Here is a 13,188-nt window from a genome sequence, read left to right as displayed (position 1 = left end):
AAACCAGCAGCATGTGGTTATTGGTGAAACCTTTATCGTTTTGCTATAAAGTGGGCATTTTCAAAACCAAAATATGTCCACCCAAGCATATGAGAACCTCAACAAAGAAGGAGATGGCACCGGAGGAGGAGGGGCCCTGCCCCAAATCCAACACTCCGGGTGCAGAGTCTGATCCTTGCTTGAAGAAATTGCTCCAGTTTGCCCCAAGATTCTGAGTTAACCTTTATAAATAGTAAGCGTGGAGAGGGCAATAGTCATAAAAAGTCCCTCTTTATAGAGACCACAGCTGGCAGAATATAGATCCTGATATCTGCAAGTCCCAGACGCTAAAATGTCTGTTGCCTTTTGACAGGGTTGGGCATTTAATATAAATCTAAATCCCAAATACAAAAAAGCAAAATTACAAAAGTTTGAGTCAATAAAACGGCATCTGTTAGTCCATTTCAAGTTGCACAGTTAGATGCCGAAGTCCTTATAACTGGGTATGTACCCTGTGCAGAATGTTTTCTCCAGTCCCATCTGCGTTTAAGAAATAATTATCCACAATTTCTCAAAAATGTTCCTTTCACTGGCTAAAAGGTGGCAGAGAGCAGCGTGCCCAGCATACTGTCCTCTGAATCGCACAGTAGGGTAGAGGCTTGTAGGGTTCCCGCATATACAATCCCATCTTCAGAAATAAGTCAGATTGTGAACAAGTCCGTGCTGAAGAAGATTTCTTATTGCAAAGGCTTCAAGAGTGATGTTATGTGCAGCGGACATCTGGCAGGGAAGAAGAGGAAGTCAGCAATGAGTACATGGTGATACCGAACCCTCTTTATGGTTCCTTTGCCTCTCAAGTAGAGTGTACTACGCTCCATTCTGTCCTTTCCCAATGCATGCTGGGACATCGAATCCACTGACATCTACGCTCTCTCTCTCCCTGCAGACTGTTGTATGTGTTAAGCTGATCACATGAGTTACGTATATTCTGTGTCCCAACATGTTCCCCGAAGACCTGAATGTTTCTAGCTGGCATCAAACATAAATATCCAAATTGGACAGACTGTTCAACAGCCATGAGCGAGCAACTGGATCTCATGGGAATCCATTAATGTTGTTGTTCAATGACTGGACACAGGCAATAATCGTTGTCATTAGCCATTTGTATTTCCAACCAGGAATGACTGAAGTCCACACTGATTTACTTTTCATTTATATTGGACTGTAGAGATCAACAGGCTACAGGGCAATGTGGAAGTGCATATGACATAAGTGGAAATTCAGCTTTCAGCTTGAAAACAGGAAAATCAGCTCAGCCATTTATTAATGGAAGAGTCATTGTTTGTTTAAGCACCACATAAAAGCAATTTCTGTCCCTTTGTCTCTTAGCCTGAAGGAATAAATGAAGATACATATGCTGGGTGCATATACACTTACCAATCGTCCGCCCGATGTGTCGGGCCTGACGTCACAACTGGGCGGGCATTTAAATTTGCCGTCACTCACTGCCAGGTCCCTGCGGTATGTGTGTGGGCGATCGGCAGGTTGTCTGTGCATGCGGCGCCAACAGATGCACCGATATATCTGCAGATATATCAGCCATCTGCTGTACAGCACATCCGATGCGATATGTCTGTGAATGATGTCACTCACAAACATATTGGGGCTACACACCTGCCGACACACTCGCAAAATATCGAGCGTACGAGTGAATGGCCGATATATCGTCCAGTATTTACCGAGCTAAACACTGGTTGTATTTGTAAGACAATGACCTAGCTATTTATGTACACACGGCTATTACCCAGAAAATGTGGAAGGCACATATAGAAACTGTTGTAATTCCTACACCGTTCACCTGATTTGGATGTAATTACCCTCACATTAAATGTGAAAGTCTGAAGTTAAAGCACATCTTGTTTTTTTTATTTCAAAGCCATTGTGGTGGTGAATAGAGGCCAAAATATGAAAATTCTGTCAATGTCCCAATATTTATGCACCTGACTGTATTTCCATTTATCCCGGTTAAGGTTCACAACAGCATTTAGAATCCACTTACAGCCATTAATTTCATTGTCGCCTTCTCGTAGTAGTGAATGAGATGGGTCTTATTGCTGAGTGCTGGGTACCCAAACCCTGCAATGTGAACTTGGTCACAGAAGTGGAGGGCAAAGGTTATCGCTAGCATTCCCGTAGTCGGTTTCTGGAATGAGAGGTTCCACACAACACTTAATAGTAAAAATAGACATCTCATGTGTTCTACATCGCAGCTGGGACAAACATGTCTAATTTACCAAAGGCTAAAGCTATGCGCTAAATCTTCCAAAATGCTGCCATATGCTTTCTCATTCAATACATCTCAGTCCTGCTTTCTTCCTTTCTGAGAATTCAGAACGGTTATGGGACTAATGCTGGGTACACACTAGACGATGTGTCGCCTGATCCTGCGGACGATATGTCGCCTGATCCATGGGATCGGGCACATCGTCCACATCGGCCAGTGTGTACTCACTATGCGTGACCATGCGTGCTCCCGCTGGTCATCCATTGAGGTCATTCCATCGGCCTGCATATAGGGTCGATGGAATGACCCAGATGCCGACGCCGGCATAGAGGATGGAGCCGGTGCCCAGCATATCGGGCGGTCGGTCACCGCATCGTGCATTGTGTACGGCCCCCGATATATCTTTATAGCTGTACAGGTCCTAATATAGCGCAGCCAAATGTCAGACGCTCAGAACAACTTTATTTCCTTTCAGATGTTCAGAAGCAAATATTTCTATATTGTAGGTTGTCGTGTTATTAGAGCATAAAATGTGATATATTTTTTGTCCTATACACCCCAACTTCCTGCCGCCCCCTGCCGCTATAGGGCAATGCTGCTGCTGCCCTCCAATGTCTGATCAAATAAAGCCAACATCATCACAAGCCAGAGTATGACAGGTGCCTGCCCATTGGGGTCCCCAGTGCATTCATTATTCACTTGCAGTATGTTATTGTATGGTCATATAACAGGTTGTTCTTGTGTACTACACATGTGTGACACGTTTCACTGCACTATTCCTATACACATCAACTAGCAGGTTACTCCATTGATCTGTAAGGGTTAGTTCAGACCATAAGCATTTAACCACATGCTACTGTGAGCAGGTATCCATGGCACAAAATAGAAAGTGTGGTGGTCGCTCACATCAGCGTAATGATATTGCTCAGGTGCTTGTAAAGGGCGGAGTTTACAATGAACCACTGAAAAAAAAAAAAGCTGACGTGAGCGACCACCACACTTTCTATATGCAGTTCTGAGAGGCATGAAGAGAGCCAGCATTGGGAGGATGTGCTGGTCCGTATAGTGCCATTTGGAGGTTTATGGGGGAACTCCTAGGTGAGTCAGCTCTCGGCTTATACATGTGCTGTTATTATGCAGTACATTAATTGTAATTATATGACCCAGAGTGGGTGCTACTATTTTGTAGCAATAATTATTTTGGGGTGAGCGTACGGGCGTGGGACCCCTGGAGTGGCTCTGGCTGGGCCTTTTTCAGGGCATCACCACTTAATACACATAGATATTTTTTCCTCCCCTTTATATTTGTTTGTTTATTATATATGTCATTTTAATTCTTTCTTATTATATTAACACTTATTATCTTGACATATCTATACTTTACACTTCACTATCACCTTTCTTCCATTTTCCGTGTGATGCCCTGGGATTGGTCCTTGGCTGGATTCTTTTGGGCTGCTCTGCACCTCGGATGTGAACCCCTTAATGTTAGGGAGGCCGGTATAGAGGAGCCTTGATGCTGGCCCGGCGCTTAATCATATATTTGCAAATGTATGCAACCAATACCTCTGAATTTCTATTATCAAGTAGGATTCAAGTATTTTTGCTAATATTGCTGCAGTGTGCTGGAGGGAATCTTTTTTTTTTTCTGTGGTTCAGGTATCCATGGCACCTGGAACATTGCATACAGGTTCCTAGTAGCATGGTTGGGACAATCTTTGTGGCCACTGAGGTTGTAGCTGAAACCTTCATGTCGCTTACTTCCTATGGTGTACATATAGCATAGCACAGCAGGACTTATACTGTATATTAACTGAGTGCTTAGATGCAGTGATCTATACTAAAGACAATTTGTGCTTTGCAAAACGCACCCTTTCCACACAGAATGGAGTTACAGAACCACTGCCATTAAGTATGAGAGCAAAAGACCGTCAGATCTGAGCTGGCGCAAAATTCAAGACCTGTTGTCAAGTTAAAATGACCCTCACACAGCAGGAGCACCCATAAAAACGTGCCCGCTGCACCACTTTATGCCAATCACCTTGCACCGCAAAAAAAGAAAGCATTTTGTTCTCCTCCACAAAACTAGGTGCACCTACTCCATAATTTGCTAGATACACCTTCAGTCTACCGAACATTTTTCCTCAGCCATCGCAAGCTGCTGCTCTAATGTGTCAGAGCACACTGGCAAAAACCAGGTCAGCAGAATGTAAGCAGACTTTGCACTGCACGGCAAGGTTTTGCTTTTCATAAATGATAATAATACTTAATGTGTGGAGTCGTCTACTGCTAACGTTCATTCTTTACATTTTCGTATTTTTTAGTAATATAGCTACAGTGAGATGCTACGAGATATCAACTGACCAAGTATGTTTGGAATTGACACAATGTTGCATACAGTGCTATAGATGACACCCGCTCCCAAAAGCAGCTTGCCCAATAACCCGCACACTTCTTACCACTGTCCTCCTTTTGGACCGTGTCAAATTGTAGATTATAGGACCTAGAATTTTTGTGGAGGCCACTTCCATGTAGTAAGGGTTCAAGATGCGTGTATTCTGGGGGGCCACATCCCAGATTATAGGGGGCGTTTTCCAAAAACCTTTATTGACCTGAAATGACAACAAACATTAATAAGCTCATGGTGGACGACATGAAATGAGTGAGTGGGGAAATCCTCTAATGATTGGTCAGTATAATAACTTCCTCGAGGGTGGCCGAATATTTGGAGGGATGTAGTTCAAGAATTTGGCAGGATGGGCAACAAATGTGGATGGCTGACGATTGCGCTAATCGTGCCATATACATGTATGTACGTGTACTGCCAGGGATCAGGATGGGTGCTACTGGCTTGCATGGCTCACATATGGCTGACCTTAAACACGGTGAAATAGTCCTTTTAAAATCGTGAGAGGAAGATCACAACTTCTGTAATAGACAGTTAGAACACCATAATAATAATCATAATGATAAAGGAATAGCACAACACACCCTCTTTTCATCATTTAAAATGATCTTCAGCCATTCGATGTCCAGGGGCTTGAAAGGCACCAGAACCAATAAAGTGTCTGGTTTGTTATCCAAATAGACATCAAAATCAGCAGATTCTGGGTAGAAGAAGCGCATGGTGGTCTTACTGCCAACGTCTTTCTCGTACTTGTGGACGGGGGCGTTGTTCATCCTGGTAAGAGAATTGTTAGAGCAAACTAAGTGAAAACCCTGAAGACAAATATATGCATTATAAAACACACATGGACAGTGAAAACCAGGGTCTGCACAGTATTAAACGGCACCTCCCCATCCCACATTCTGCAATATTCCCACTGCTATGGACAGTCCTGTTTTGTGATGGGCTAGTGAGACCCTCAGACTTATGGTGCGTACACACTACACGATATGCTCCCTGAGCGATATCGTCTAGTGTGTCCCCGGCAGGCTGTGCTCAATGTCGTTCATGACATTGAGCACAGCCGCTGAACGATATCATTAACGATATCGTTCAGCGCCGGGCTCTCTCCCCCATTCCCCAACATGCAGCAACCTGGCAATATCGTCAGGTTGGCTTGCATGTTAACCCGATGAACGATGATGACGAACGACCCGCGGGAACGTGCGTCGTCGTTATCGTTCATCGTTTTGGGGTTAAAAATGGACGATAAAGTGGACGACTGAACGATAACGATATCGTTATCGATCAGTCGTCCACTTTAATCGCCCAGTGTGTACCCACCATTAGTTGGAAGAGTTTCCAGTGGCAATGTATCTACAGTAACTCATGTCCTGGGCAAACTTCAGATCACCGCCCTTTTTTTTACAATAAAATGCATCTAATACAAATTTATTCCATTTGTGCCAAAGTGCCGTATTGTACATCTGTGAAACAACATTATCAGGCAGCAGCTATCAGGAAACACCGCCTAATAATACATATGGGTTTTTCTACCTGCAAGCTTTGCTGTAGAGATCAGGCGCAGAAAGACAGCCTGTCTCAGAGACAGCAATGGGACCTCTCCTTCACATGTGTACTCAGGAGATTAATGGACTGCACTCCATACATTATAACTAATGACTGTCATATTGTACATTTACACTTTCCCATCAGAAAGAGACTCTCTCTTACCTGATGACCACATCATATTTATCAATGATTTCCCCCAGGGAGCTGTTTTTTAGCCGGTGCCCATTGCCGACCACAACACACCGTCTACACTTCAACCTAGACAGAGGAAAATCGCCTTGTTTTAGAGATCAGCCGTAATCTCACAAATGACAAATGCCATGAAACAAAGTCGTGTTAAAAGTTAAAACTGCAATGTACTTTTTATGTTTCACACTTCTCAAACTTTAGCTAATGTATTTATAAAACTTGTGCCATTTTTTTCTTACGGTGGCAATATTCCAGACAAGAACCCTGTAGAGGCAGTTCTCATTAGTTACCACTAGATGGCAAACTAATATCATAGGCCAGTGGTTCCCAAACGCCCTAGAGTATCAGCACGGTTTTCATGGCACCCCTAAGCCAAACGTTTGTTATTGAGAATTTCAGAAAAAAATGTTATTTAAGTGAAGTAAATTGTGCTTATATGTGATCCTTAGGCTCAGTTATGTGGTGGTGGACAGATCTGCACCTCTGTTTGTCCACATATTTACATTACATTGACCATAAATAATTTGATTTGGTGCTGGATTATTATTATTTTTTTATATATAAAATAATGGAGTGTGGGCTTTATTCAGCAGTGAACGCAGATTCCCGATGGTTGGACTATGCATGTGCAGTACGGGTCCTGCGTGTTTGCACACGGTCCGGCAGCAGACTGACAGTGATTGACAGTCTGCTGCTGTTTGAGGATGGGAAGGGGTGGCGATGGCCTCCGTTTCCAGAAACAGAGTTCTGTCGCCGCCGTTGGGGGCAGTGCTGGTGCAAGGTTTCAGGGCGCTCAAGGCAAAGGTTCACAATACCGTCCTTGCAGTGCACCCAGTAGTAAAATGCCCCTGCAGTGCCCCCAGTAGTAATGCTCCCTGCAGTGCCCACAGTAGTAATGCTCCCTGCAGTGCCCCCAGTAGTAATGCTCCCTGCAGTGCCCCCAGTAGTAATGCTCCCTGCAGTGCCCCCAGTAGTAATGCTCCCTGCAGTGCCCCCAGTAGTAATGTCCTTGTAGTGCCCCCAGTAGTAATGCTCCCTGCAGTGCTCCCAGTAGTAATGCTCCCTGCAGTGCCCCCAGTAGTAATGCTCCCAGCAGTGCCCCCAGTAGTAATGTCCTTGTAGTTCCCCAGTAGTAATGCTCCCTGCAGTGCCCCCAGTAGTAATGCTCCCTGCAGTGCCCCCAGTAGTAATGTCCTTGTAGTGCCCCCAGTAGTAATGTCCTTGTAGTGCCCCCAGTAGTAATGCTCCCTGCAGTGCCCCCAGTAGTAATGCTCCCTGCAGTGCCCCCAGTAGTAATGTCCTTGTAGTGCCCCCAGTACTAATGCTACCTGCAGTGCCCCCAGTAGTAAGGGCCCCTGTAGTGCCCCTAGTTGTAGTGCTCCCAATAGTGCCCCCATATGATAACCCCAGTAGTAAGGCCCCTGTAGTGCCCCCAATAGTAAGGCCCCTGTTGTGCCCCCATATGATGCCCCCAGTAGTAATGTCCTTGTAGTGCCCCCAGTAGTAATGCTCCCTGCAGTGCCCCCAGTAGTAATGCCCTTGTAGTGCCCCCAGTAGTAATGCTCCCTGCAGTGCCCCCAGTAGTAATGCTCCCTGCAGTGCCCCCAGTAGTAATGCTCCCTGCAGTGCCCCCAGTAGTAATGCTCCCAGCAGTGCCCCCAGTAGTAATGTCCTTGTAGTTCCCCAGTAGTAATGCTCCCTGCAGTGCCCCCAGTAGTAATGCTCCCTGCAGTGCCCCCAGTAGTAATGTCCTTGTAGTGCCCCCAGTAGTAATGCTCCCTGCAGTGCTCCCAGTAGTAATGCTCCCTGCAGTGCCCCCAGTAGTAATGCTCCCAGCAGTGCCCCCAGTAGTAATGTCCTTGTAGTTCCCCAGTAGTAATGCTCCCTGCAGTGCCCCCAGTAGTAATGCTCCCTGCAGTGCCCCCAGTAGTAATGTCCTTGTAGTGCCCCCAGTAGTAATGCTCCCTGCAGTGCCCCCAGTAGTAATGCTCCCTGCAGTGCCCCCAGTAGTAATGTCCTTGTAGTGCCCCCAGTACTAATGCTACCTGCAGTGCCCCCAGTAGTAAGGGCCCCTGTAGTGCCCCTAGTTGTAGTGCTCCCAATAGTGCCCCCATATGATAACCCCAGTAGTAAGGCCCCTGTAGTGCCCCCAATAGTAAGGCCCCTGTTGTGCCCCCATATGATGCCCCCAGTAGTAATGTCCTTGTAGTGCCCCCAGTAGTAATGCTCCCTGCAGTGCCCCCAGTAGTAATGCCCTTGTAGTGCCCCCAGTAGTAATGCTCCCTGCAGTGCCCCCAGTAGTAATGCTCCCTGCAGTGCCCCCAGTAGTAAGGGCCCCTGTAGTACCCCCAGTTGTATTGCTCCCAATAGTGCCCCCATATGATAACCCCAGTAGTAAGGCCCCTGTAGTGCCCCAATAGTATGGCCCCTGTAGTGCCCCCATATGATGCCCCCAGTAGTAAGGCCCCCCTGTAGTAAGCCCCCCCCCACCGCCCACACATACAAATAATAATACTTACCTTAAACCGTGCTCTAGTGCCCGCTGCGTCCGGCCCGGGGGGAGGGGGGAGGAGAGAAGGAGCCAGGCACGGTGGGGGGGGGGAGGAGGGGGAGAAGGAGCTGGGAGCCCGCTGGTAACACAATCTCAGCGGCCTCCCGGCAAATGGAGGGTGCACCTCCTGCACCCTCCGTACTCGGACTCAGAAGCCTAAGCTTGCCTAGTGGAAGCGCCGGTCCTGGTTGGGGGGGGGGAAGAGGCCAGGATCTCCATTGGTTGACAGAGGTTTCCTTGCCTCCTTGTTGTATCTGCGGCCTTGGGTCACTCAGCCGGCCGACGTTAAAGCAGATTATTCGATGCTGCGTCCTTGGACGCAGCTTGGATAAGTAATGCATGCTTGCGTGCAGCTTTGCAGTTCCGTCCTGTGCTGAATCAGGCCCTGTATTTGTTTTGGCTTAATATAAGATCTAGAGATTCAGCAATACTTAAGCTGGATACACGCTATACAATTGTATGACCTGCTTAATAATTGCCATGTCTGTCTTCCCGATCCCCTTCAGTGTGTACAGTCTGATCAGATAATTGCCCCAAGGGTCGGAGCGTTTATCTGATCTGCAAGTGTGTATTCAGCTTTACACCTGGGCTACTCCTAGCTACACAATGTGACAAATTGGGGACTAGGAGACAGACACTCAGCAATAGGGGAGGAAAAGGGAGGAGGGGATTTGGCTTATTTAGTTTGTTGCCCCTGAACAGAGGGTATAGGTCAATATTGTGTTGCGCCATTGGTTAAAAAAAAAGTAACTGTTTTCCTGATTGGAGACGACTTGCAAATATGTTTAGTTGGCAGTTCATGTATTGTGAATTGTTAATGACAAAGTTATTGATTGATTGATTGATTGAACTTTGACTATAGGAAAAGACTGATTTTACGGGGATCTGAGAGGTATTAGAGAGGATAAATAATGTAAACCACTAATATCCCTTTCAGGACAGGTGTGCCGCCTTCTTCTACATAACACAGCTGAAATGGAGAAACAATAGTGAGCCTGATAATCTTCCCAATCTCACTATGTGACTGGTGCAGAATGGAATCGGTTTTGCCGTGCATGCCATGTAACTGGTTACCCTGTAAGGTACTGCCGCACCGTGCACGCCATGGAACTGGTTATCCTTTAAGGTACTGCCGCACCGTGCACGCCATGTAACTGGTTACCCTGTAAGGTACTGCCGCACCGTGCACGCCATGGAACTGGTTATCCTTTAAGGTACTGCCGCACCGTGCACGCCATGGAACTGGTTACCCTGTAAGGTATTGCCGCACCGTGCACGCCATGTAACTGGTTACCCTGTAAGGTACTGCCGCACCGTGCACGCCATGGAACTGGTTACCTGTAAGGTACTGCCGCACCGTGCATGCCATGGAACTGGTTACCCTTTAAGGTACTGCCGCACCGTGCACGCCATGGAACTGGTTCCCCTGTAAGGTACTGCCGCAGCGTGCACCCCATGGAACTGGTTACCCTGTAAGGTACTGCCGCACCGTGCACGCCATGGAACTGGTTACCCTGTAAGGTACTGCCGCACCGTGCACGCCATGTAACTGGTTACCCTGTAAGGTACTGCCGCACCGTGCACGCCATGGAACTGGTTACCTGTAAGGTACTGCCGCACCGTGCATGCCATGGAACTGGTTACCCTTTAAGGTACTGCCGCACCGTGCACGCCATGGAACTGGTTCCCCTGTAAGGTACTGCCGCAGCGTGCACCCCATGGAACTGGTTACCCTGTACGGTACTGCCGCACCGTGCATGCCATGGAACTGGTTACCCTTTAAGGTACTGCCGCACCGTGCACGCCATGGAATTGGTTACCCTGTAAGGTACTGCCGCACCGTGCCCGCCATGGAACTGGTTACCCTGTAAGGTACTGCCGCACCGTGCATGCCATGTAACTGGTTACCCTGTAAGGTACTGCCGCACCGTGCACGCCATGGAATTGGTTACCCTGTAAGGTACTGCCGCACCGTGCCCGCCATGGAACTGGTTACCCTGTAAGGTACTGCCGCACCGTGCATGCCATGTAACTGGTTACCCTGTAAGGTACTGCCGCACCGTGCACGCCATGGAATTGGTTACCCTGTAAGGTACTGCCGCACCGTGCCCGCCATGGAACTGGTTACCCTGTAAGGTACTGCCGCACCGTGCACGCCATTGAACTGGTTACCTGTAAGGTACTGCCGCACCGTGCATGCCATGGAACTGGTTACCCTGTAAGGTACTGCCGCACCGTGCACGCCATGGAACTGGTTACCCTGTAAGGTACTGCCGCACCGTGCACGCCATGGAACTGGTTACCCTGTAAGGTACTGCTGCACCGTGCCCGCCATGGAACTGGTTACCCTGTAAGGTACTGCCGCACCGTGCCCGCCATGGAACTGGTTACCCTGTAAGGTACTGCCGCACCGTGCCCACCATGGAACTGGTTACCCTGTAAGGTACTGCCGCACCGTGCCCGCCATGGAACTGGTTACCTTGTAAGGTACTGCCGCACCGTGCCCGCCATGGAACTGGTTACCTTGTAAGGTACTGCCGCACCGTGCCCGCCATGGAACTGGTTACCCTGTAAGGTACTGCCGCACCGTGCCCGCCATGGAACTGGTTACCCTGTAAGGTACTGCTGCACCGTGCCCGCCATGGAACTGGTTACCCTGTAAGGTACTGCTGCACCGTGCCCGCCATGGAACTGGTTACCCTGTAAGGTACTGCCGCACCGTGCCCGCCATGGAACTGGTTACCCTGTAAGGTACTGCCGCACCGTGCCCGCCATGGAACTGGTTACCCTGTAAGGTACTGCCGCACCGTGCCCGCCATGGAACTGGTTACCTTGTAAGGTACTGCCGCACCGTGCCCGCCATGGAACTGGTTACCTTGTAAGGTACTGCCGCACCGTGCCCGCCATGGAACTGGTTACCTTGTAAGGTACTGCCGCACCGTGCCCGCCATGGAACTGGTTACCCTGTAAGGTACTGCTGCACCGTGCCCGCCATGGAACTGGTTACCCTGTAAGGTACTGCCGCACCGTGCCCGCCATGGAACTGGTTACCCTGTAAGGTACTGCCGCACCGTGCCCGCCATGGAACTGGTTACCCTGTAAGGTACTGCCGCACCGTGCCCGCCATGGAACTGGTTACCTTGTAAGGTACTGCCGCACCGTGCCCGCCATGGAACTGGTTACCCTGTAAGGTACTGCCGCACCGTGCCCGCCATGGAACTGGTTACCCTGTAAGGTACTGCCGCACCGTGCCCGCCATGGAACTGGTTACCCTGTAAGGTACTGCCGCACCGTGCCCGCCATGGAACTGGTTACCCTGTAAGGTACTGCCGCACCGTGCCCGCCATGGAACTGGTTACCCTGTAAGGTACTGCCGCACCGTGCCCGCCATGGAACTGGTTACCCTGTAAGGTACTGCCGCACCGTGCCCGCCATGGAACTGGTTACCCTGTAAGGTACTGCCGCACCGTGCCCGCCATGGAACTGGTTACCTTGTAAGGTACTGCCGCACCGTGCCCGCCATGGAACTGGTTACCCTGTAAGGTACTGCCGCACCGTGCCCGCCATGGAACTGGTTACCCTGTAAGGTACTGCCGCACCGTGCCCGCCATGGAACTGGTTACCTTGTAAGGTACTGCCGCACCGTGCCCGCCATGGAACTGGTTACCCTGTAAGGTACTGCCGCACCGTGCACGCCATGGAACTGGTTACCTTGTAAGGTACTGCCGCACCGTGCCTGCCATGGAACTGGTTACCCTGTAAGGTACTGCCGCACCGTGCCCGCCATGGAACTGGTTACCCTGTAAGGTACTGCTGCACCGTGCCCGCCATGGAACTGGTTACCCTGTAAGGTACTGCCGCACCGTGCCCGCCATGGAACTGGTTACCCTGTAAGGTACTGCCGCACCGTGCCCGCCATGGAACTGGTTACCCTGTAAGGTACTGCCGCACCGTGCCCGCCATGGAACTGGTTACCTTGTAAGGTACTGCCGCACCGTGCCCGCCATGGAACTGGTTACCCTGTAAGGTACTGCCGCACCGTGCCCGCCATGGAACTGGTTACCCTGTAAGGTACTGCCGCACCGTGCCCGCCATGGAACTGGTTACCCTGTAAGGTACTGCCGCACCGTGCCCGCCATGGAACTGGTTACCCTGTAAGGTACTGCCGCACCGTGCCCGCCATGGAACTGGTTACCCTGTAAGGTACTGCCGCACCGTGCCCGCCAT

General features: G+C 49.4%; 1 protein-coding gene across 1 annotated transcript in view; it reads right to left on the bottom strand.

Annotated features, from left to right (window-relative positions):
• Positions 1 to 669: 669 nt before the first annotated feature.
• LOC148513530 (CMP-N-acetylneuraminate-beta-galactosamide-alpha-2,3-sialyltransferase 4-like) overlaps positions 670 to 13,188 on the bottom strand; it is a 45,375-nt gene continuing 32,856 nt past the window's right edge. The window contains exons 6-10 of the mRNA XM_088481877.1: positions 6,384 to 6,479; positions 5,255 to 5,444; positions 4,723 to 4,875; positions 2,031 to 2,182; positions 670 to 748 (exon numbers count right to left, since the gene is read on the bottom strand). Coding sequence (XP_088338003.1) covers positions 670 to 748; positions 2,031 to 2,182; positions 4,723 to 4,875; positions 5,255 to 5,444; positions 6,384 to 6,479 — 670 coding nt within the window. The remainder of the gene's footprint in view (positions 749 to 2,030; positions 2,183 to 4,722; positions 4,876 to 5,254; positions 5,445 to 6,383; positions 6,480 to 13,188) is intronic.

This window comes from Taudactylus pleione, unplaced genomic scaffold (genome assembly GCF_031769625.1).
Source record: "Taudactylus pleione unplaced genomic scaffold, aTauple2 ptg000278l, whole genome shotgun sequence".
In the NCBI taxonomy this organism is placed as follows: domain Eukaryota; kingdom Metazoa; phylum Chordata; class Amphibia; order Anura; family Myobatrachidae; genus Taudactylus; species Taudactylus pleione.
Note: the sequence above shows the minus strand (reverse complement) of the source record. Positions and strands in the feature narration are given on the sequence as shown.